This window comes from Babylonia areolata, chromosome 23 (genome assembly GCF_041734735.1).
Source record: "Babylonia areolata isolate BAREFJ2019XMU chromosome 23, ASM4173473v1, whole genome shotgun sequence".
NCBI lineage: Eukaryota > Metazoa > Mollusca > Gastropoda > Neogastropoda > Buccinidae > Babylonia > Babylonia areolata.
Genome location: NC_134898.1, coordinates 27,421,883 through 27,443,843, shown reverse-complemented (window position 1 = coordinate 27,443,843; position 21,961 = coordinate 27,421,883). Strand labels below are relative to the sequence as shown.

Here is a 21,961-nt window from a genome sequence, read left to right as displayed (position 1 = left end):
CTGAGGCTTTGCTCTGGGCTTGCTGCCTTCCCAGTTTTGCAATTTGTTTTTTGTTTCTGTTTTTTGTTTGTTTGATTGATGAAACTCTCTGTTTGTGATGTAATAAAATGTATTTGTATCTTTGTTGAATTTCACCAGCTGATCATATAATTGTGTGCATTATAATCTAAGGTGTTACCCTCAGTAATCTTTATAAAGAATGCTTTCAGTTATCTGTGAGATGATAAGAGTGCTCCACTCCATCTCCCCCACCTCTCACCCAATCCTCTGACTCACTGACACATGCCCACCATCATCCAGACCTCCCCCATACACATGCTCACTATGCCTATTATCATCCTGTTACAATGTTCGTCTCCAACCTATCATAATATTCTTCTCTAATATATTACAATATTTATCTCAAACTGAGTACAATATTTATCTCCAACCTATCACAATATTCTTTTCCAGTATATTACAATATTTATCTCCAACCTGTTACAATATTCATTTCCAATATATTACACTATATAGCTACCTATTACAATATTCATCTCCAACATACTACAATATTTATCTCTAAATGATGGCAGTATTAATTTCCAACCTATTCATATCCAATATATCAAAATATTTATCTCCAATCTGTTACAACAGTCATCTCCAATCTGTTACAACAATCATCTCCAATCTTTTACAATATTAATCTCCAGTATATTATGATATTTATGTTCAGCCTATTACAATATTTATTTACACTGTTTATCTCCAACCTAACACAATATTCATCCCTAACTTATAAAAAAAGTTTTTTTTCCAACAAATTATAACATTTATCTGCATCCAGTTACAATATCAAGTTAGAATATTATCAGTTTTTTCTCCTTTGATCACCTTCTTCATGCAAATGTATTGTGTGTGTGTGTGTGTGTGTGTGTGTGTGTGTGTGTGTGTGTATTTATAAGATATGCTTTCATATCTTCCTTCTAGTATGGCATGTATGTTTTGCCACACCAGCACCTTATCACATCACGACACAGAAAGGTCACACATTCACCCATATAACACACATATACCAAACAGCTTGGATAAAATACTGCTTATTATATCTCACCATATTACAATTAAAAAACAAAGTATCACAAATGTGTGTAAACTAAGCACTTGTGGTGTCGAACTGCCAGCGTATCAATCCTGGGATGTAAAACGTCACAGTCGTACTGCTCAAGCACAGATTATTCATGAAACTTGCATAAAACTCTAGTCAGACAGTTCACCTGACTTCGTTGTATGGAAACCATGCGAAACACACAGCAGCCTCACATTCTCTTAACATCTACTGACTGCAGCTTTATCTATGGAGACTTGTACACTTCTGCTGTCAAAGCCATCCCACTTTGTCAATGACTGCCTGAGGCACATCAGCAAAAGTCATTTTGCTCACTTTCTGTTTATGAGTCAACCTCACCTCTCACTCTCGTGAGCTGCTGTTTGTTCCGGAAGTCAGGGAGAGGGAGGTGGTTGACTTCCTTTTGATAATGTTTTAAATCTGTTAAGAAAAAAAATATCTGTGTTCTGTACAATTAAATGCTGTTATTTAAAATCAGTTCATTGTTTTTACTTGGAAGCATTCAAAACAACATCATCTACAAGAATGAGTGACAGTTCACAAAACTCTTATGACATGTCAATCAAATGTCACTGATTCCTCCAGATGATGGCAGCACAACATGCTCCAATCAGTTGGGTCACAAGTAAAGCAACACTGGGACATGCAGACACCGTAATATGCCATTTGCTCAAAGAAGACAATCTTGAATAAATAACATTCTACTGACAGTTAAATAGCATCCAAAAATAATTAAGCATGATGTCTTTAAATCAAATGCAATTAAAATATGTCACAATTGAAGGGTTTGACAATTTAGTTTGGAATCCACACGAGTTCAGTCATCTGAATTATAGAGGTCCAGTCACCTGTGGGATGAGTGACAGACTTCAGCATGGAGCACACCAACACAGGATGACACAAGACTGGCTGGGAAGACTGGCAGACATGCATGCACACTGGGTGACACTGTGACACATGCCGGTGACTTCATGATCTGACAAGTGTCATCCTGTACACAGTCATCCCTGGTGTGCACACCCTGCCAGTGTACACAGTGTGCACACTCACTGCTATCCCCACTCACTCACGCAGCAGGAAAAAAACAGCTCTACAACACTGAATCTCATATAAAGTTGACCTGCACAGACAGACTGAAAGTGAGTCTGTCAGTTTTTGGGCTGCTGCCTGTTTTCTATCAGTCAGTGTAAGTACATGGTCTGGAAATGGAATGGGTACATGGTTTGTAATGAGTTTTAGTACATAGCTTGGAATCAGTACATAGTTTGTAGTCAATTTTTGTGCATGGTCTGGAATCGGTTCATGGTTTGTAATCACTTTTAGTACAAGGTTTTTACTCAGAACATGGTCTGTAATGACCTTCAGTACATGGTTTGTAATAATGTTTAGTGCAAGGTCTGTGATCAGTATATTGATATGGTCTGTAAACAGCACATGGTCTGTAATCACTGTCAGTAATCACTAAGTACATGATATGTGAGCAGTCATGGTTAGTAACCACTTTCAGTACATGCATTGTAATGTGTACACAGTACTGATCTGACAGTGTATGTTTGTCTGATAAGCAGCTACACTGCTTTCAAATGTCAAGAATGAAACTTCTCACATAAGAGTCTTTGAACATATGTAGTTGGCTGCCGAGTGCTGGTAGCACAGGTTATAAGACAACAAGGAATGTGGTTTTCCTTTGTGTACATCATATACAATGAAATACGAATTAAAATTTCTGAACCCATTTCCAGTTGTTTGCATTGGTTAGTGGTATTGTGTACCTTTCTGACTGGCTGTATGTACTGACAAATTTCTCCTGGGCAGGTCAGGAACACACACTGTCTACATGTGTAAAGGTCAGTACTAAATCATATAGGAGTTGACAGTACCATCTGATGTAACACATTACTGCCATGTCATCAGACACATTATGCATCACCGACATGACTGGACACATCATACATACATCGCTGCTGTGACATCATGATTATACATCACACTTCACTTTCATACCAGACACATTACATATTGCTGCCATGTTTTCAGTTACATCACAGGTCACTTTCACACCACCGGACACGTCATGCATCATTGCTATGCCATCAGAACACACATCACTGTTATGTCACCAAACACATCACACATCACTGCCATGTCATCAACCACATCACACACCGAACTTCTACGTCATCAGATATGTCACATATCACATCGACGTCATCAGACACGTTGCACATCACTGCTATGCCATCAGACACGTCGCACATCATTGCCATGAAAATCAGACACGTCACACATCGTTGCCCTGTCATCAGACACGTCACACATCACCGCTAAAGAAACGTCACACATCAAGATTATGTCGTCAGACACATCAAACATCACTGCCGTGCACAGGGTCAAAGCGGATGCCGGCGGCGGAGGAGGCGCGGTAGATGTCATCATCGGCGGACTGCCCGTACTGCTGGCTGTGGCGCAGACGCTGGGCAGCCTCCAGCAGCTTGTGGTGGTACCAGCTCTGCACCTGGCGCTGCACACTGCTGGCACTGGGGCCAGGCCCTGTCTGGGCGCCGGGACCGCTCACCGCACGCCCTGTCTGCTGGCCTGCGGGTCTGTCACCTCTCTGCCAGTCCGTTTGCTGTCTGTCGCCTCTCTGATAGTCTGTCTGCTGGCCTGGCTGTCTGTCGCCTCTCTGATAGTCTGTCTGCTGGCCTGGCTGTCTGTCGCCTCTCTGATAGTCTGTCTGCTGTCCTGTTTGTCTGTCACCTCTCTGATAGTCTGTCTGCTGTCCTGTTTGTCTGTCGCCTCTCTGATAGTCTGTCTGCTGTCCTGTTTGTCTGTCGCCTCTCTGATAGTCTGTCTGCTGGCCTGGCTGTCTGTCGCCTCTCTGCCAGTCCGTCTGAGGGGCTCTGCTCGCCGGTCTGTCGCTGGGTGGCTGGGCAGAGGAGTCGCATCCCATGGGGACGTAGTCGGAGAAGGAGTGGCCGACCAGGTGCAGGTAGGGGGAGCCAGCAGTGCTGGGCGTGCCCAGCGACAGGCTGCGGTCCGTGCTGAAGGAGGAGGAGGGGGTGTTGGAGTCCAGGCCCCTCCCTTCCCCCCCGGCCCCGCCACCACCACCACCACCACCACCACCGCGCCCCCCCTGCCCATGGAGTCCGGTCATCATGCGGCTGCTGTAGCCCGAGTCCTGGTTGCTGCTGCACGTGGAGTCCTCCTTGCTGTCGCCCTGCTCCACGGGGCTGTAGGAAGACAGGCTCCCGTGCCGCAGGCAGGCCGCGGTCACTGAGTAGTGACCGCTGGACATCGGCTCTCGTGGCGACAGCTCGCCATCCTGGCTCAGACTGGGGTTGGATTTGTGGACATCAGTTAGTTGTCCCCCGTACGTCCTCGCTGAGCCGCTATGAGCAGGGTTGTTGCGGTAGGCGACATTCGGTTCTCTCCCCTGTGCACCCCTGTCCAACATCCGGCCTGCAGGGCTGTCTGTGCGCGGAGTGCAGCGCGTGTCCTGCAGGAGGACGCGGTCAGACAGCGGCTTGAACGTGCTGAAGTGCTGCAGGGGCCGAGGGCTGTCCTCACTGCCTTCCGACTGTGGAGGGGCACCGCCCTCCGATGACCCCTGACCCTGACCCTGACCACGGGTACCTTCACCTGAAGGTAACTGGTCCGTTCTCATCAACACCTGAGAGTAGGGTACACTGTCTGGGTCTGATGGAGTTTTCGGTCGCGTTCTGTCATTAGCGCTGTACGGATCAGCAGTCTGCACAGAGGAGAGACGCTGGGATAAGGACTGAGGCCAAGCCTGGTGGTGTGCGGAGGAAGACCTTTGAGATGACTGACTCTGCTGAACATAGCCTGGGTTACTAGTTATGTTTCTGTCACTGTTTACGTGAGACATAGCGTATGAAGTTCTTTCTTTGGGTGACGGCTGTGTCATATTCAACCTGGAATGCCACAAAGACTGGTCTCTGTTGCCGCTGTCCAGGCCGCCCTGTGAGAAACTGGGCCTTGACGCCCGTACACCTGGGTCATTAGAAACACGGCGATGGTCCGAATGATAGAGATGAGTATTCCTCATGGCGGAATCAGTCACATACCCTGACCGATCCTCCGTTGTTGCCAGACGCTGCTGGTGCTGCTGCTGCTGCCCGTGCCGTGCCCCTGTGTCGGGGTCTAACACCCGCTCCTCACTCCTGCTTCGCTGCCTGTCTCCACCACTGTCCAAAGCGTCCAGCAAGCCCTCAGTGGAGCGGGTCCGCGCGTGCTGCCACCGCCGCGCCCCTTGCTGCTCGGGAATGCGGACGCTGTGTCGGGAGTGAGGCCCGGCCCCGGTGAACACAGACTGCGGCCGCTGGCTCCCTCGCTGGCCAGAGTTCCACGTGCCGGGGGACACAAGATTCCCGGGACCGTTCTGTTCTGGGGCACTGTGTGCCGGGGCCAGGTCCTCCCTGTCCCTGGGCTGCTGACGCTGACGTGAAGAAGGGCGAGACCGCTCATAGACCCCGCCCTCCCTCGTGCTGTGGTGAAGAGCTGGGTGCTGCGGCTGTGCTTCTGGCAGGATCTGGCCAGTCTCTAAAGAAGCTCCCCACTGCTGCTGCTGCCTGGTGTGTGGCAGAGCGGGGTATGAGGGGGGCTGTGCTGGGTGTGCGTGCGGCAGGAAGTGTGCGGGTGGCGGGGCGAGGGTCTCAAAGGCAGGGGAGTGACGCCCACCCGTACCGGAGAACGGCTGTCTGTTGGAAGGAGCGGCTTGGTGGGTGGCTTGATGCCACCTGTCCACACCCCCCATCCTCACCTCCCCTTCCTGCCCCCCTCCGGGTCTGGGGGAACCCGTGTCCGCCAGACGGTCACACGAATGGTGGACGTCCGCTGCCACGGTGATGACCCTGCCCGTGTAGCCACCCCCGCCACCCCCAGCCTTGTCCGCCTGATCGTCCCGCTCTCTGCCGTCCCTTCCATCCACGGGCTCCGCCCCGTGACCCCCCCGCTCCCCCCTCCTCCTGCCAGAGGCGCCGCCCTTCCTGCCTCCACCCGCCGGCACCTTCCAGCCCCTGATCTGCTCCATGGCCGCCTTGCGCGACTCGTAGAAGTGCCGCTTCCTGCCCCGGCCGCTGTTGTCGGACGCCGACAGCGTCTCGTCGGAGCGGGAGCGGAAGAGCCTGCCGCCGTTGGGCCCGTAGTAGTAGTGGTTGGCGTCGTCGTCCGCGGTGAAGATGTGGTTGGGCGGCAGGGCCGAGTCGTCGTGGTGGTGGTCCAGACAGTGGCCGTAGGAAGAGAGGCGGTCCTCCAGCCAGCCCTGCATCATCTGGCTGTGCAGCTCCTGCCCGAAGCTCTGCACGAGGCGTTGCGCGGCCTGCCGCTCGTGCTGCAGGCGGTTGTCCAGCGCCGCCTGGCAGGCCCGCCGCTCCGCCTCCAGCCGCTGTCTGGTGCCCGGGTCCAGGGTGTGCGCCTGCTGCGACATCTGCACGTCCAGCTGCTCGATCCGGTCCTGCAGCACCTGGGCGGGGGAAGACACACGCTGTACCAGATTATTAAACTTGGGTTTCACGTGCTTCTTGTGTGTCGTGACTAGGGTGGTGGTGAAGAGGGTTGTGTGTGTTGTGTTGTGTTGCGTGTGTGTTGCGTTGCGTTGTGGTGTGTGTGTGTGTGTGCACGTACACGCGTTTTGACGTATCCGACGTGCGTGTCCACCTTCAACAACAACAACAATAATAATAATACTAATGGATTTGCATAGCACTTAATCTTGAACAGAGAAAAACCGAAGGCCTCAAACACCAGTCTTTCACGCGCATGCACAGCTGTGATTCAGAGGGAATAAAGTTAGAATTATAAAATATGTATGCCACATGTATTTAGGGTCGATGTGGTGACCATGAAACATACATTGAGGGTAGGTGTTGTGACAATGCCACAGGTACTGAGGGTAGATGTGTTAATAATCCCACATCTATTTAGGGTAGATGTGGTGACAATGCTACTTGTGTTGCGGGTAGATGTGGTGACAATGCTACTTGTGATGCGGGTAGATATGGTGACAATGCTACTTGTGATGCGGGTAGATATGGTGACAATGCTACTTGTGTTACGGGTAGATGTGGTGACAATGCTACTTGTGATGCGGGTAGATATGGTGACAATGCTACTTGTGTTGCGGGTAGATGTGGAGACAGTGCCACTTGTGTTGAGGGTAGGTATGGTGACAATGCCACTTGTATTGAGGGTAGATATGGTGACAATGCCACTTGTATTAAGGGTAGATGTGAAGACAGTGCCACTTGTATTGAGGGTAGGTGTTGTGACAATGCCACTTGTATTGAGGGTAGATATGGTGACAATGCCACTTGTATTGAGGGTAGATGTGAAGACAGTGCCACTTGTATTGTGGGTAGATGTGGTGACAATACCACTTGTATTGAGGGTAGATATGGTGACAATGCGACTTGTATTGAGGGTAGGTGTTGTGACAATGCTACTTGTATTGAGGGTAGATATGGTGACAATGCCACTTGTATTGAGGGTAGATGTGGTGACAATACCACTTGTACTGAGGGCAGATATGGTGACAATGCCACTTGTATTGAGGGTAGGTGTTGTGACAATGCCACTTGTATTGAGGGTAGATATGGTGACAATGCCACTTGTATTGAGGGTAGATATGGTGACAATGCCACTTGGATTGAGGGTAGGTGTTGTGACAATGCCACTTGTATTGAGGGTAGATATGGTGACAATGCCACTTGTATTGAGGGTAGATGTGGTGACAATACCACTTGTATTGAGGGTCGATATGGTGACAATGCCACTTGTATTGAGGGTAGGTGTTGTGACAATCCCACTTGTATTGAGAGTACATGTGGTGACAATGCCACTTGTACTGAGGGCAGATATGGTGACAATGCCACTTGTATTGAGGGTAGGTGTTGTGACAATGTCACTTGTATTGAGGGTAGATATGGTGACAATGCCACTTGTATTGAGGGTAGATGTGGTGACAATACCACTTGTATTGAGGGTAGATATGGTGTGACAATGCCACTTGTATTGAGGGTAGGTGTTGTGACAATGCCACTTGTATTGAGGGTAGATATGGTGACAATGCCACTTGTATTGAGGGTAGGTGTTGTGACAATGCCACTTGTATTGAGGGTAGATATGGTGAAAATGCCACTTGTATTGAGGGTAGATGTGGTGACAATGACACAGGTATTGAGGGTAGACGTGGTGACCATGCCACTTGTATTGAGGGTAGATGTGGTGACAATCCCACTTGTATTGAGAGTACATGTGGTGACAATGCCACTTGTACTGAGGGCAGATATGGTGACAATGCCACTTGTATTGAGGGTAGGTGTTGTGACAATGCCACTTGTATTGAAGGTAGATGTGGAGACAGTGCCACTTGTATTGAGAGTAGATGTGGAGACAATGCTACAGGTATTGAGAGTAGATGTGGTGACAATGCCACTTGTATTGAGGGTAGATATGGTGACAATGCCATTTGTATTGAGGGTAGATGGGGAGACAATGCTACAGGTATTGAGAGTAGATGCGTTGACAACGCCACAGGTATTGAAGTTAGGTGTGGTGACAATATTACAGGTATTGAGGGTAGGTGTAATGACAATATTACAGGTGTTGGGGGTAAGTTGTGGCGACAATATCACAGGCACTGAGGTTAGGTGTGGTGACAATATCACAAGTACTGAAGGGGTGTTGAGGGTAGATGTGGTGACAACATTGCAGGGTACGTGCTGTGAACGGGTATGTAGAGATACCTGGTGAGAGGCGTCGATGTGGCCGTACAGCTGTTTCCTGGCGTCCTCCATGGTCTGTTCAATGTGCTGCAACACGGGTCGGCACTGACACACTGGGGTGTAGCCCACCGGACCCTGGAACACAGCACTCACTGCGCTACACTACACTGCACTGTGCTGTGCTGCGCTGTACTTCACTATACTACACTGTGCTGTGCTGCACACATTACACTGCTCAGCTCTGCACTGCAATGCACTAAACTACACTACACTACACTACGTTGCGCTACACTACGCTGCGCTACACTGCACTGCACTGCGCTGTACTTCACTACACTACACTGAGCTACACTGCACTGCGCTGTGCTGTGCTGTACTGTACTTAACTACACTGCGCTACACTGCACTGCACTGTACTTAACTACATTACACTGTACTGCACTGTACTACACTGTACTACACCACACCGTACTGCACTGCACTGTACTGCACAACAGTGAACTATAATACACCACGCTCCACTGAGCTGTGCCGCGCTACACTGCACTACAGTAAACTGCACACTGCACCACACTTCATTACACTACACTTTAGAGCGCTACAGTAAACTGCACACTGCACCATACTTCATTACACTACACTTTACAGCGCTACAGTAAACTGCACACTGCACCACACTTCATTACACTACACTTTACAGCGCTACAGCAAACTGCACACTGCACCACACTTCATTACACTACACTTTACAGCGCTACAGCAAACTGCACACTGCACCACACTTCATTACACTACACTTTACAGCGCTACAGTAAACTGCACACTGCACCACACTTCATTACACTACACTTTACAGCGCTTCAGCAAACTGCACACTGCACCACACTTCATTACACTACACTTTACAGCACTACAGTAAACTGCGCTGCACTGAACTACAATTCACCGTACTGTATGACGCTGTCCCACAGTAAACTAAACTTTATTGAAGTATACTACACACCACTACACAACAGTACAATACACGTCATTACATCGCACTACACTGCACTTCTCCACAGTGTCATGTTTCTGAACAGAGGGCGGCACTAAGACACTGAAAGGAAACGAATGATGAGCGGCTAAAGGCAGCTGTCAGTTGGCTTTATCCAGGCAGACAGCCTGCTGTTCAAATGACTGTGCGAACAGTTTGTTTCACAGTTGCCGTAATCTACAGATATTCAATTTTCAGAACAAAACTGGGCATCTGTTTGGTGTTGCTGAGTTAAAAAGAACAAAGCAAAGTTTCGGCAGGTAGGACAAACATAACAGGCAGCCATAACAAATGTAACAGTTTGAAGTGCCGTTGCTTCAATGCAGGACGTGTAGATACTTTCCAGGACAAACTGGTGACCTGTTTCATGTTGTTCGGGCATAATTATTTCAACAAAGCAGGGTACCTGTTTTATGTTGTTGAGGTATGTAGGACAAAGCAAGGTACGTGTTGGTCTTGGGGTAAATAGGATAAACAAGGGTAACTCCTTGATGTTTCTTGGATAAACAGGGCAAAAAAGCAACCCACTTTTTTGATAGTAGTGAGGCAGACAGTCAGCTTAAAACAAGGTACCTGTCTTATGTTGTTGCGATACATTGTCATAACAAAACTGGGCACCCGTTTGATGTTGTTGAGGTAGACAGGTCAAAACAGTGTACGTATTTGATTTTATTGGGATGGATTGTCAAGTCAAAACAGGGTACCTGTTTCGTGTTGTTAGGGGTAGACTGTCAGTACAAAACAGGGTATGTACTTAACGTTGTTGGGATAGATAGTCAGCACAAAACAGGGTACCTGTTTCGTGTTGTTGGGGTAGATTGTCAGTACAAAACAGTGTACATGTTTCGTAGTTGTTGGGGTAGACTGTCAGTACAAAACAGGGTACCTGTTTCGTGTTGCTGGGGTAGATTGTCAGTACAAAACAGGGTACCTGTTTCATGTTGTTGGGGTAGACTGTCAGTACAAAACAGGATACCTGTTTCATGTTGTCGGGGTAGACTCACTACAGAACAGGGTATCTGTTTCATGTTGTTGGGGTAGACTCAGTACAGAACAGGGTATCTGTTTCATGTTGTTGGGGTAGACTGTCAGTACAAAACAGAGCACCCCACCCGTTTGATGTTGAGGTAGATCGTCATTACAAAACAGGGTACCTGTTTGATGCTGTTGGAGTAAAACGTCTAGCAAAATAGGGTACCTGTTTAATGTTGTTGGGGTAGACTGTTAATACAAAAACGTGTTTCATGTTGTTGGAGCAGATTATCATCACAAAGCAAGGTACCTGTTTGATGTTGGGTAGAAAGTCAAGTCAAAACAGGGTACCCGTTTCATGTCGTTGTGGGTAGACTGTCAGTACAAAACAGGGTACCTGTTACATGTTGTTGGGGGTAGACTGTCAGTACAAAACAGGTTACCTGTTACATGTTGTTGAGGGAAAACTGTCAGTACAAAACAGGGTACATACTTAATGTTGTTGGGGTTGATAGTCAAGTCAAAACAGGGTACCTATTACTTGCTGTTGGGGTAATTGTTAGTACAAAGCAGGTTACCTGTTTTGATGTTGTTGGGGTAGATTGTCAGTACAAAACAGGGTACTTGTTTCAAGTTGTTGGGGGTAGATTGTCAGTACAAAACAGGGTACCTGTTTGATGTTGTTGGGGTAGATAGTCAGTACAAAAAAGGGTACCTGTTTCAAGTTGTTGGGGGTAGATTGTCAGTAAAAAAAACAACAACCAGGGTACCTGTTTCATGTTGTTGGGGTAGATAGTCAAGTCAAAACAGGTACCTGTTTCATGTTGTTTGGGTAGACTGTCAGTGCAAAACGGGGTACCTGTTTCATGTTGTTGGGGTAGATAGTCAAGTCAAAATGGGTACCTGTTTCATGTTGTTGGGGGTATACTGTCAGCACAAAACAAGGTTCTCGTTTCATGTTGTTGGGGTAGATTGTCAGTACAAAACAGGGTACCTGTTTGATGTTGTTGGGGTAGATAGTCAGTACAAAACAGGGTACCTGTTTGATGTTGTTGGGGTGGGTTGTCAGTATAAAACAGGATACGCGTTTGATGTTGTCGGGGTATATAGTCAAGTTAAAATAGTTATCTGTTTCAAGTTGTTGGGGATAGATTGTCAGTACACAACAGGGTACCTTATATGCTTAGGATCCGCACTGCTCGAACCAAAACGAATGGCCAACGCAGTTTTCATTCCAAGTCCCTTTCTTTGGAATCAACTTCCTCAGCCTCTCATCTTCGCTGCAATCTTTCAAATCCAGTCTGAAGACCCACCTTTTCCCCTCCTGATTAATTCTCAACAGCTCATCCCTTTCCAGTATGAACTAAAATGACTATTTGTAAGTGAGTGAGTTTTGATAGTTTTAGAATCGGTTGGTAGTATTTTTGATTGTGTACTATTTACGATTGTGTGTGCGTGCGCGTGTGCTTGTGTGTATTGTGTGTGTGTGTAGGTGCGGGGGTGGGGATGAATAATTTTTAATGATGTTTGAAATCTTGTGTTCAATTTTCTTTTTTGATATTTACATATGTGTTCTGTTTGTAAACGCCTAGGGCTTAAGATTAGGCGTAAAAGGTAATAATAATAATAATACCTGTTTGATGTTGCCGGCCAGGTCCCGATAGTACTGGGTGCCGGTGCGCGGCATGTAGTGGCTGAAGAAGCCAGACACCTTCCGGATGGGTTGGGGTGGTCCGGAGGGTGGAGGTGCGGGCCCTTGGGTGCCTGCACTGGTGGAGGTGAAGTTCTTCTTCGCCGTCTGCTTGGCCGCCTTGTCCTTGCCGCCCTCTTTGTCCTTATCCTGTGGACCCCACACCGCAGTGTTACATTTCGTCCTCTAATCAGCTGTAACTGTCCATGTAATACTGCCCTCTCTATCTTTGTCCTGAAGACCACACAGTTACACATCGTCGTCTGGAGCTGTAACTGACGATGTTACATTGATCTCTCTATCTGTGTCCCTACGACCACACAGTTACACATCGTCCTCTAATCAGCTGTAACTGTCCATGTAATACTGCCCTCTCTATCTTTGTTCTGAAGACCACAGTTACTCATGCTCCTCTAATCAGCTGTAACAGTCCATGTAACACCGCCTCTTTATCTTTGTTCTGAAGACCACAGTTACTCATGCTCCTCTAATCAGCTGTAACAGTCCATGTAACACCGCCTTCTTTATCTTTGTTCTGAAGACCACAGTTACTCATCGTCCTCTAATCAGCTGTAACTGTCCATGTAATACTGCCCTCTCTATCTTTGTTCTGAAGACCACAGTTACTCATCGTCCTCTAATCAGCTGTAACAGTCCCTGTAACATTGCCCTCTCCCTCTTTGTCTTGAAGTCAACAGAGTTACACATGGTCCTTTGGACAGCAGTAATTGACCATGTTACATTGCCCTCTCTATCTTTGTCTTAAAGACCGTAGAGTTACACATCGTCCTCTGGACAGCAGTAATTGACCATGTTACATTGCCCTCTCTATCTTTGTCTTAAAGACCGTAGAGTTACACATCGTCCCCTGGGCTTCTTTCAGAAGACAGTACTGATGTCCTGACACCTCTTCTGATGTTGTCGATTCACTGGTTGAAAAAACATTACAAGAAACGAAAACACTCAACCATATGTAACAGCCTTCAGATCCGTTTGCCTGAGTTTGTTGAAATCAATGCAAAGTGTTAACTCGCTTTAAGTTAATGTGACGTCCATTTCAGTACCAAATACAGTAAACCCTTTTTAAGGGTTATCTGACAATTTATCTATATAGCATTCTTTATGTCTTTGACACATTTACACACTAAAAAGACACCATTATCGATGACTTTAGGCTAAAGAATGCAGTTCTAATGCAAAAACATCCTCACAGTGATTCACATAGCAGTTTCCTCAAACACATAAATTTACATCCCTATTAATACTTGTGAAAGAAAGGAAAGGGAAAGAGCTGAAACAAAGGTTGCACACAAAACGCAGGCAAGTCGTGAGTGAACGTGGTCACAGTATCATTTCAAAACGTGACATAACGCGGGAAACCAATGAACAGCCCCGTTCATTGTTAACATGGCAGTCACCCGACTGATAGGCAGAGGGTCACTGTCTCAGGCATGAAATCGTCAACACTTTCATCCCCCCCAAAAAAAACAACAACAACAACAACAAAAAAACAAACAAGATCAAAACAAAAAACACACACTGAAGAACTGCAAACAAAAAATGCATAAAATCGAACATATGAACAAAAATAAATAAACAAACCAATAGATAATTAACTGATCAACAATCAGATACATGATCAATCATGTACTAAAGTTACAATGTAAACAGAATTGCAAATTCAGCAAATACGAACGCATGCGTTCGCACTCACTGGCACACACACACACACACACACACACACACACACGCACAAACACACACACACACCAACACACACACACACACACACACACACACACACATACAAAGGCCTCAAAGAGACACACACAGGACTGTACGAGGGGAGAACCCCGACACACGACCGTCACTGACCTTTTTCTTTTTCTTGAAGAAGGCAAAGAAGCCGCGTTCCTTGTCGGGCTTGGCGGGCGGCTCCTCCTCTGCACACACCCCGGGTCCGTCCTCCACCTCCACCTCCTCCCCCCACGTCACCCCCACCGCCTCCGGGCCCCTTCCCCCGCCCGCGTGACTCTGTCACAACACCAGTGACCACACTCAACGTTTACAACGATCACAAGGGTTGCACTGGGTACTGGTGACAACCTGTTTTGTTCTTGTTCGAAAATACAACAACAAACAAACAAAAACAACGCGCAAACACAACAGTCCTCCTCCTCTCGCCTTCTTCTATCAACAATCAACTTCCCATGATCTACCATCACTTACCCATGATCAATTATAATGTACAATAAGTTACCATTTACCAATGGCATACCATCCATACCTATACATGACCTACCCATGATCTAATCTTACCGGAAGTATGTCTGTGTTCCCCCATATCTAAGTCCCCCCACGTCTATGTTCCCCCAGGACCTGGGTAAGTACAGACCTCGGAGATCACAGGCCTACAAAACGTAAATTTGGGGAACACAGACACGGGGGAACATAGACCTGGAGGTATATAGACCCGTGGTAATTAGACCTGACTGGAATAAATACGGGGGGAACACAGACCTGGGGGAACATACACCGGGAGGAATATAAACCCGGGGTAATTAGATCTGACTGGAATAAATTCGGTTCGGGAGGGGGGGGGGCGTAGGGGGGGGGGGGGGGGGGGTGGGGCGTGGGGGGGGGTGGGGGGGAACATATACCTGGAGGAATACAGATCACGGGGTAATTATACCCGACTGAAATAAATTCGGGAGGGAACACAGACCTGTGGGAACATACACCAGGAGGAATACAGACCCGGGGTAATTAAACATGACTGATATAAAATCGGGGGAAACGTGGACTAGGGGGAACATACACCTGGAAGAAAAATAGACTCTGGGTTAATCAGACCTGACTGAAATAAAATCGAGAGGGGCGGGGTGGGGAGGTGTGTGTGTGGGGAGGGGTGTGGGAGGGGGGGAGGGGTGAACATAGACTTGGGGGAACATAAACCTCGGGGAACGTAAGGCTGACGTCCGTCGTCCTACCCGCCTACCCCAGCGGCCTCACAAAGTTCGCACGACCTACCCTGGCCAGCGAGTTGATGATGAGCACTATCTCCGGGTTGTCCTTCCGTCTGGCTACATCCACCGCCCGCTCGTGTTGCTGCAACGGCACATGGAGAGTAGTGTGAATCATGGTGCACTGACTGCCCGTCAACACACAGTGATCATCTGTTTACCAGGACGCGTCTGCTTATCAGCAGTCACTCTATTCGTTAACCAGCGCAGTTCTTACGAGTCAAACAGCACAGTCACTATTCGTTAACCAGCACAGTTCCTACACGGTAACCAGCACAGTTCCACAGTTCCTACACGTTAACCAGCACAGTCGCTATTTGTTAACCAGCACAGTTCATACACTTTAACCAGCACAGTCACTATTCGTCAACCAGCACAGTTCCTACACGTTAACCAACACTGTCACTATTCGTCAACCAGCACAGTTCCAATACATGAACCAGCGCAGTCAATATTCTTCAACCAGCACAGTCACTAATCGTCAACCAGCACAGTTCCAATACATTGACCAGCACAGTCAATATTCTTCAACCAGCACAGTCACTAATCGTCAACCAGCACAGTTCCAATACACTGACCAGCACAGTCAATATTCTTCAACCAGCACAGTCACTATTCGCTCACCAGCACAATTCCTGTACATTAATCAGCACAGTTTCTATACGTTAACCAGCACAGTCAAAATTCCTCAAGCAGCACAGTCACTACTCGTTAACCAGCACAGTCAATATTCTTCAACCAGCACAGTCACGTCCGTTGGCGAGCATTCAAATCGTTCGTGTGACCGTTCTCCAGCACACAGTCAATTCGTTCAATTCGCTTTCACCATTTGAGGAGAAAAGAGCCTTCTCTGCAGTTTATCTGTCTCACCGGACACATTAGAAATTAATGTCCTCCATTCTGTTGCACAGCAGAACATTTTCAGTTGCTACATGATTGATCAGGACAGGAGAAAAGCACAAGACAGCCAAACTGAACCAAGTGTTGACGTCAGCAGAAAAGCACAATACAGCAAAAATAAAACAACCTTTGACGTCAGCAGAAAAGCACAAGACAGCAAGATTGAACCAAGGGTTGACGTCAGCAGAAAAGCACAAGACAGCAAGATTGAAACAAGTGTTGACGTCAGCAGAAAAGCACAAGACAGCAAGATTGAAACAAGTGTTGACGTCAGCAGAAAAGCACAATACAGCAAAAATAAAACAACCTTTGACGTCAGCAGAAAAGCACAATACAGCAAGATTGAAACAAGTGTTGACGTCAGCAGAAAAGCACAAGACAGCCAGAATGAACCAAGGGTTGACGTCAGCAGAAAAGCACTATACAGCAAAAATAAAACAACCTTTGACGTCAGCAGAAAAGCACTAGATAGTAGAGACAAACTTCTTCTTCTTCTGCGTTCACTCGTATGCACACGAGTGGGCTTTTACGTGTATGACCGTTTTTACCCCGCCATGTAGGCAGCCATACTCCGTTTTCGGGGGTGTGCATGCTGGGTATGTTCTTGTTTCCATAACCCACCGAACGCTGACATGGATTACAGGATCTTTAACGTGCGTATTTGATCTTCTGCTTGCATATACACACGAAGGGGGTTCAGGCACTAGCAGGTCTGCACATATGTTGACCTGGGAGATCGTAAAAATCTCCACCCTTTACCCACCAGGCGCCGTCACCGTGATTCGAACCAGAGACCCTCAGATTGAAAGTCCAACGCTTTAACCATTCGGCTATTGCGCCCGTCGTAGAGACAAACAACTGTAGAGAAAAAAGCGCAAGATGGCAAGATTGAAAGATTGAAACAAACGTCAGCAGAAAGGCACAACAAAGCAAGATCGAAACAAGTGTGGGCGTCAGCAGAAAAGCACGAGACAGCAAGATTGAAACAAACGTCAGCAGAAAGACACAAGACAACAAGACTGAAACAAACATCAGCAGAAAGACACAAGACAGCAAGATTGAAACAAACGTCAGCAGAAAGACACAAGACAACAAGATTGAAACAAACGTCAGCAGAAAGACACAAGACAACAAGACTGAAACAAACGTCAGCAGAAAGACACAAGACAACAAGATTGAAACAAACGTCAGCAGAAAGACACAAGACAACAAGATTGAAACAAACGTCAGCAGAAAGACACAAGAAAGCAAGATTGAAACAAACGTCAGCAGAAAGACAAATGACAGCAAGATTGAAACAAACGTCAGCAAAAAGACACAAGACAGCAAGATTGAAACAAACGTCAGCAGAAAGACACAAGAAAGCAAGATTGAAACAAACGTCAGCAGAAAGACAAATGACAGCAAGATTGAAACAAACGTCGGCAGAAAGACACAAGACAATAAGATTGAACAAACGTCAGCAGAAAGACACAAGACAACAAGATTGAACAAACGTCAGCAGAAAGGCACAAGACAACAAGATTGAAACAAACGTCAGCAGAAAGACACAAGACAACAAGATTAAAACAAACGTCAGCAGAAAGGCACAAGAAAGCAAGATAAAAAACAACAACAACAAACAAACACAAAACAACTAGTGCTGACGTCAGGAGAAAAGCACAAGACAGTAACAACGAAACAACTGCAGAGGAAAAAAGACAAAACAAAAAACCCACAAGACAGCAAGAATAAAGCAACAACAGTGTCGAAGCAAGGAAAAATCAAACATACAAAATAACTTTGTCTTCCACACCCCAGTGTAACACTATATGTTTACAATATACAACACACACGCGCGCGCGCGAGCGCACGCACTCACACACACAGGTACAAAAGGCAGGTGAAACAGCGCAAGATATCGATAATGGCTGACAACGCCAGTGAGATTACCCTTGTCAACGTGAAAACATTCACTTTGCTTCCCACTTTGTATTATATTACACGTTGACAATGTGCATGTCTCCCACCCCTGTGTGGGTGACTGTGTGTGTGTGTGTGTGTGTGTGTGGGGGGGGGGGGGCGTTTGCTGTGTGTGTGTGTGTGTGTGTGTGTGTGTGTGTGTGTGTGTGTGTGCGTGTGTATGTGTGTGTGTGCGAGTGCGTGTGTGTGCGAGTGCGTGTGTATGCGTGCGTGCATGCGTGTGTGTGTGTGTGTGTGTGTGTGTGTGTGTGTGTGGCTGTGAACACGCCCACCTTGTTGTGGATGTGGACGTCAGCGTGGGACTCCACCAGGATCTTGGCGATCTTCCTCCGCTTCAGGGCTGCCGCTATGTGCAGGACTGTGTCGCCGTTCTGTGCACACACACACACACACACACACACACACACACACACGGGCGCTCACACGTACGCACGCATGCACATACACACACACACATACACACACAAACATACACACATTTGATGTTCACTGCCATCAGCGTCCAAACAGAATCACGAACTCAACAGAGATATAGATGAACTCACAGAACCCTATTTAAGTATTAGTATGACCTGGAAGACCAGAGAGCGATATATGTATTTTGACAGACAGATAGACAGATAGATATATAGACAGACAGACAGATAGATAGATAGATAGATAGATAGATAGATAGACATATAAACAGAGATATAGATATATGGACAACTAGATAGACTGATAAATGGAAAGACAGGGAGACACAGAGAGAGAGACACAGAGAGAGAAAGGGACAGAGAGAGAGAGAGAGAGAGAGAGAGAAAGAGAGAGAGAAAGAGAGAGAGAGAGAGCAAGATAAGTGAAATTCTTTATTAACGAGATCAAGAGATAAGCAGCGAACAATCTTTGATTTTTACATCCAACCATAGCCAGAGACTGAGACAGAGACAGACAGGTAGACAGACAGACAGACGGTCAGACACAGAGACACGGAGAGAGAGAAAAGACAAAACATGAGAAGACATCCTTTTTTTTTTTTTTTTTTGTGTGTTGTTTTTTCAGAGGGTAACAGATAAGCAGCTAACATTATTTTTTAAATTATAATTGTACAGCCAAACCTCACCCTGAAAGGGGGGAGAGGGAGAGAACGAACAAACTGTTTTATTCAAATAAATGCCAAAGCCCCTTACTGAAGAGGTGTGACACAAGTACAATGTTGGACATATTGCAAATATAACTGATACCACAGGAATATATTCAGCACATTATATGCATCAATAGCAAAGAAGACTATGAAGTCATTACATTCAGCTTCTTCAACGAAGTGTAAATATAGGTAGCCAGTCCACAAAGAGTAGTCTCATTTCTAGACGACAATAACAAGTTCAGTTTAAAGCTGCAGGGATTGTTATGATACATGGGATCAATCAACTTCTTTCTGAGGTCAAGTAGGGTAGGACACGTTGACAAAAAAATGGATGTCGTCTTCTTTGTCTATGTTACATAAGCGACACTTTAATTCACATTCACCTTGAAACCTGTATTTCTGTCGATGACACGCAAATTCAGAAATACCAAATCTGAATTCAGTTACTGAAAATTTTATTTTGTTTTTGTTTTTTGTTGTTGTTTTTTTTATTTCTCTTTATCACAACAGATTTCTCTGTGTGAAATTCGGGCTGCTTTCCCCAGGGAGAGCGCGTCGCTACACTACAGCGCCACCCATTTTTTGGTATTTTTTTCTGCGTGCCGTTTTTTATTTGTTTTTTCCTATCGAAGTGGATTTTTCTACAGAATTTTGCCTGGAACAACCCTTTTGTTGCCGTGGGTTCTTCTACGTGCACTAAGTGCATGCTGTACACGGTCCTCGGTTTATCGTCTCATCCGAATGATTAGCGTCCAGACCACCACTCAAGGTCTAGTGGAGGGGGAGAAAACATCGGCGGCTCAGCCGTGATTCGAACCAGCGCGCTCAGATTCTCTCGCTTCCAACGGGGACACGTTACCTCTAGGCCATCACTCCACATATCACTCCATATATATTTGTTCATTCTAATTGCAAGATATGGCTCAATCAAATAATATTATGTGGTCTTAAAAGTCTATGCTGAGCAAATCTGTCACTAGTAAATATATGGCCATACCAGTCCTGCCACCTACAATCAGTAAGTCTTTGTTTGAAAGATTTAAAAATAAAAAAAACGGGAGAGAGAGAGAGACAGACAGAGAGAGACAGACAGACAGAGGGAGGCAGATAGAGAGAGAGGCAGAGACAGAGAGAGAGTGAGAGAGAGACAAGGAGAGACACACAGAGAGAGGAAACTTCGGCTTGTTGCTGCTCGTTGTGTTTGCAATGTCTTTACTTGCTTTTGAGAATAAAATCAAGTTTAAACCAGAGAGAGAGAGAGACAGAGACAGACAGAGAGACAGAGACAGGGACAGAGACAGAGAGACAGAGAGAGACAGACAGAGAGACAGAAAGAGAGAAAGACACAGACAGAGAGCGAATGATGCATGAATGGAATCAGTGAGGTACTGCACATACCTTGTTCTGCAGGTTCAGCTGGCACTTGGCGCTGATCAGGATGCGCGTGACTCCCGCGTGACCGTAGCGTGCTGCCGTGTGTAGGGCCGTGTCCCCGTACTGTCCACACACACACACAATCACGCACACGCGCACACCCGCACGCACGCACACACACGCACGGACACACACAAACACACACGATGACGCACAACAGTCATACACTTATTTTCATTGACTTTATTCTATTTTTTTTCCATTAAAGCAACCCCCCTCACCCCGCTCCCCCCCCCCACCCCCCTACAAAAAATCTATCACTTTCTTGAACATGAGCATTCCATTCTTATCATCTACAGTCAATAAGCCTCAGACAGAGAGACAGAGAGAGACAGAGAGAGAGAGAGAGAGACAGACAGACAGACAGAGAGCGACGGAGAGAGATTCAAGATGCATAGGCCAAGACCCCTAGTCGAGGGGAGAGAGGGAGGGAGAGAGAGAGAGAGAGAGAGAGAGAGAGAGAGAGAGACAGAGACAGAGACAGAGAGAGAGAGGCACAGAGAGAGAGAAGCACAGAGAGGGAGAGAGAGACAGACAGACAGACAGACAGACAGACAGGCAGACAGACAGACAGACCGACAGACAGACAGACAGACAGAGAGGGAAACAAAAAACGACAACTCATCATCAATGTTTACCACACAGACAAACGTTCACGGATCCGGGAGGACAAACACCTTAAAACCACAGATGCACACACCCACGCACAGAGACACCTACACACCCGTACCACGCGCAGACGAGGTCTCCATGTTGATTGAACATCTCGTGCAGGCATGCTAAGTGCAGACACCCATCTCTCTGCATTACATGTTTCCCTTCTCACATAATATGACGACGCTCCAGCAGTTACAGTTACTTGTCCTGATGGTTGATCAATTTAGGTGCAGTTTGCCTCCGTGCATGCATGCATGCTTCCGTGCAGGCGAGAGAGAGAGAGAGAGAGAGAGAGAGCGTGTGTGTGTGTG

The 21,961-nt window shown here is 46.7% G+C and overlaps 1 protein-coding gene across 12 annotated transcripts in view; it reads right to left on the bottom strand.

Moving 5' to 3' along the window:
* Positions 1–42: 42 nt before the first annotated feature.
* LOC143298332 (uncharacterized) overlaps positions 43–21,961 on the bottom strand; it is a 68,990-nt gene continuing 47,071 nt past the window's right edge. For 10 of the 12 annotated variants that reach the window (XM_076611177.1, XM_076611180.1, XM_076611182.1 and 7 more), the window contains 7 exons: positions 20,958–21,056; positions 18,706–18,804; positions 15,579–15,656; positions 14,424–14,582; positions 12,492–12,698; positions 8,875–8,988; positions 43–6,614 (listed from right to left, as the gene is read on the bottom strand). In XM_076611177.1, the coding sequence (XP_076467292.1) occupies positions 3,477–6,614; positions 8,875–8,988; positions 12,492–12,698; positions 14,424–14,582; positions 15,579–15,656; positions 18,706–18,804; positions 20,958–21,056 (3,894 nt within the window). In that variant the 3' untranslated portion in view covers positions 43–3,476. The remainder of the gene's footprint in view (positions 6,615–8,874; positions 8,989–12,491; positions 12,699–14,423; positions 14,583–15,578; positions 15,657–18,705; positions 18,805–20,957; positions 21,057–21,961) is intronic. The other 2 variants (XM_076611187.1, XM_076611186.1) reach the window with 2 other exon arrangements.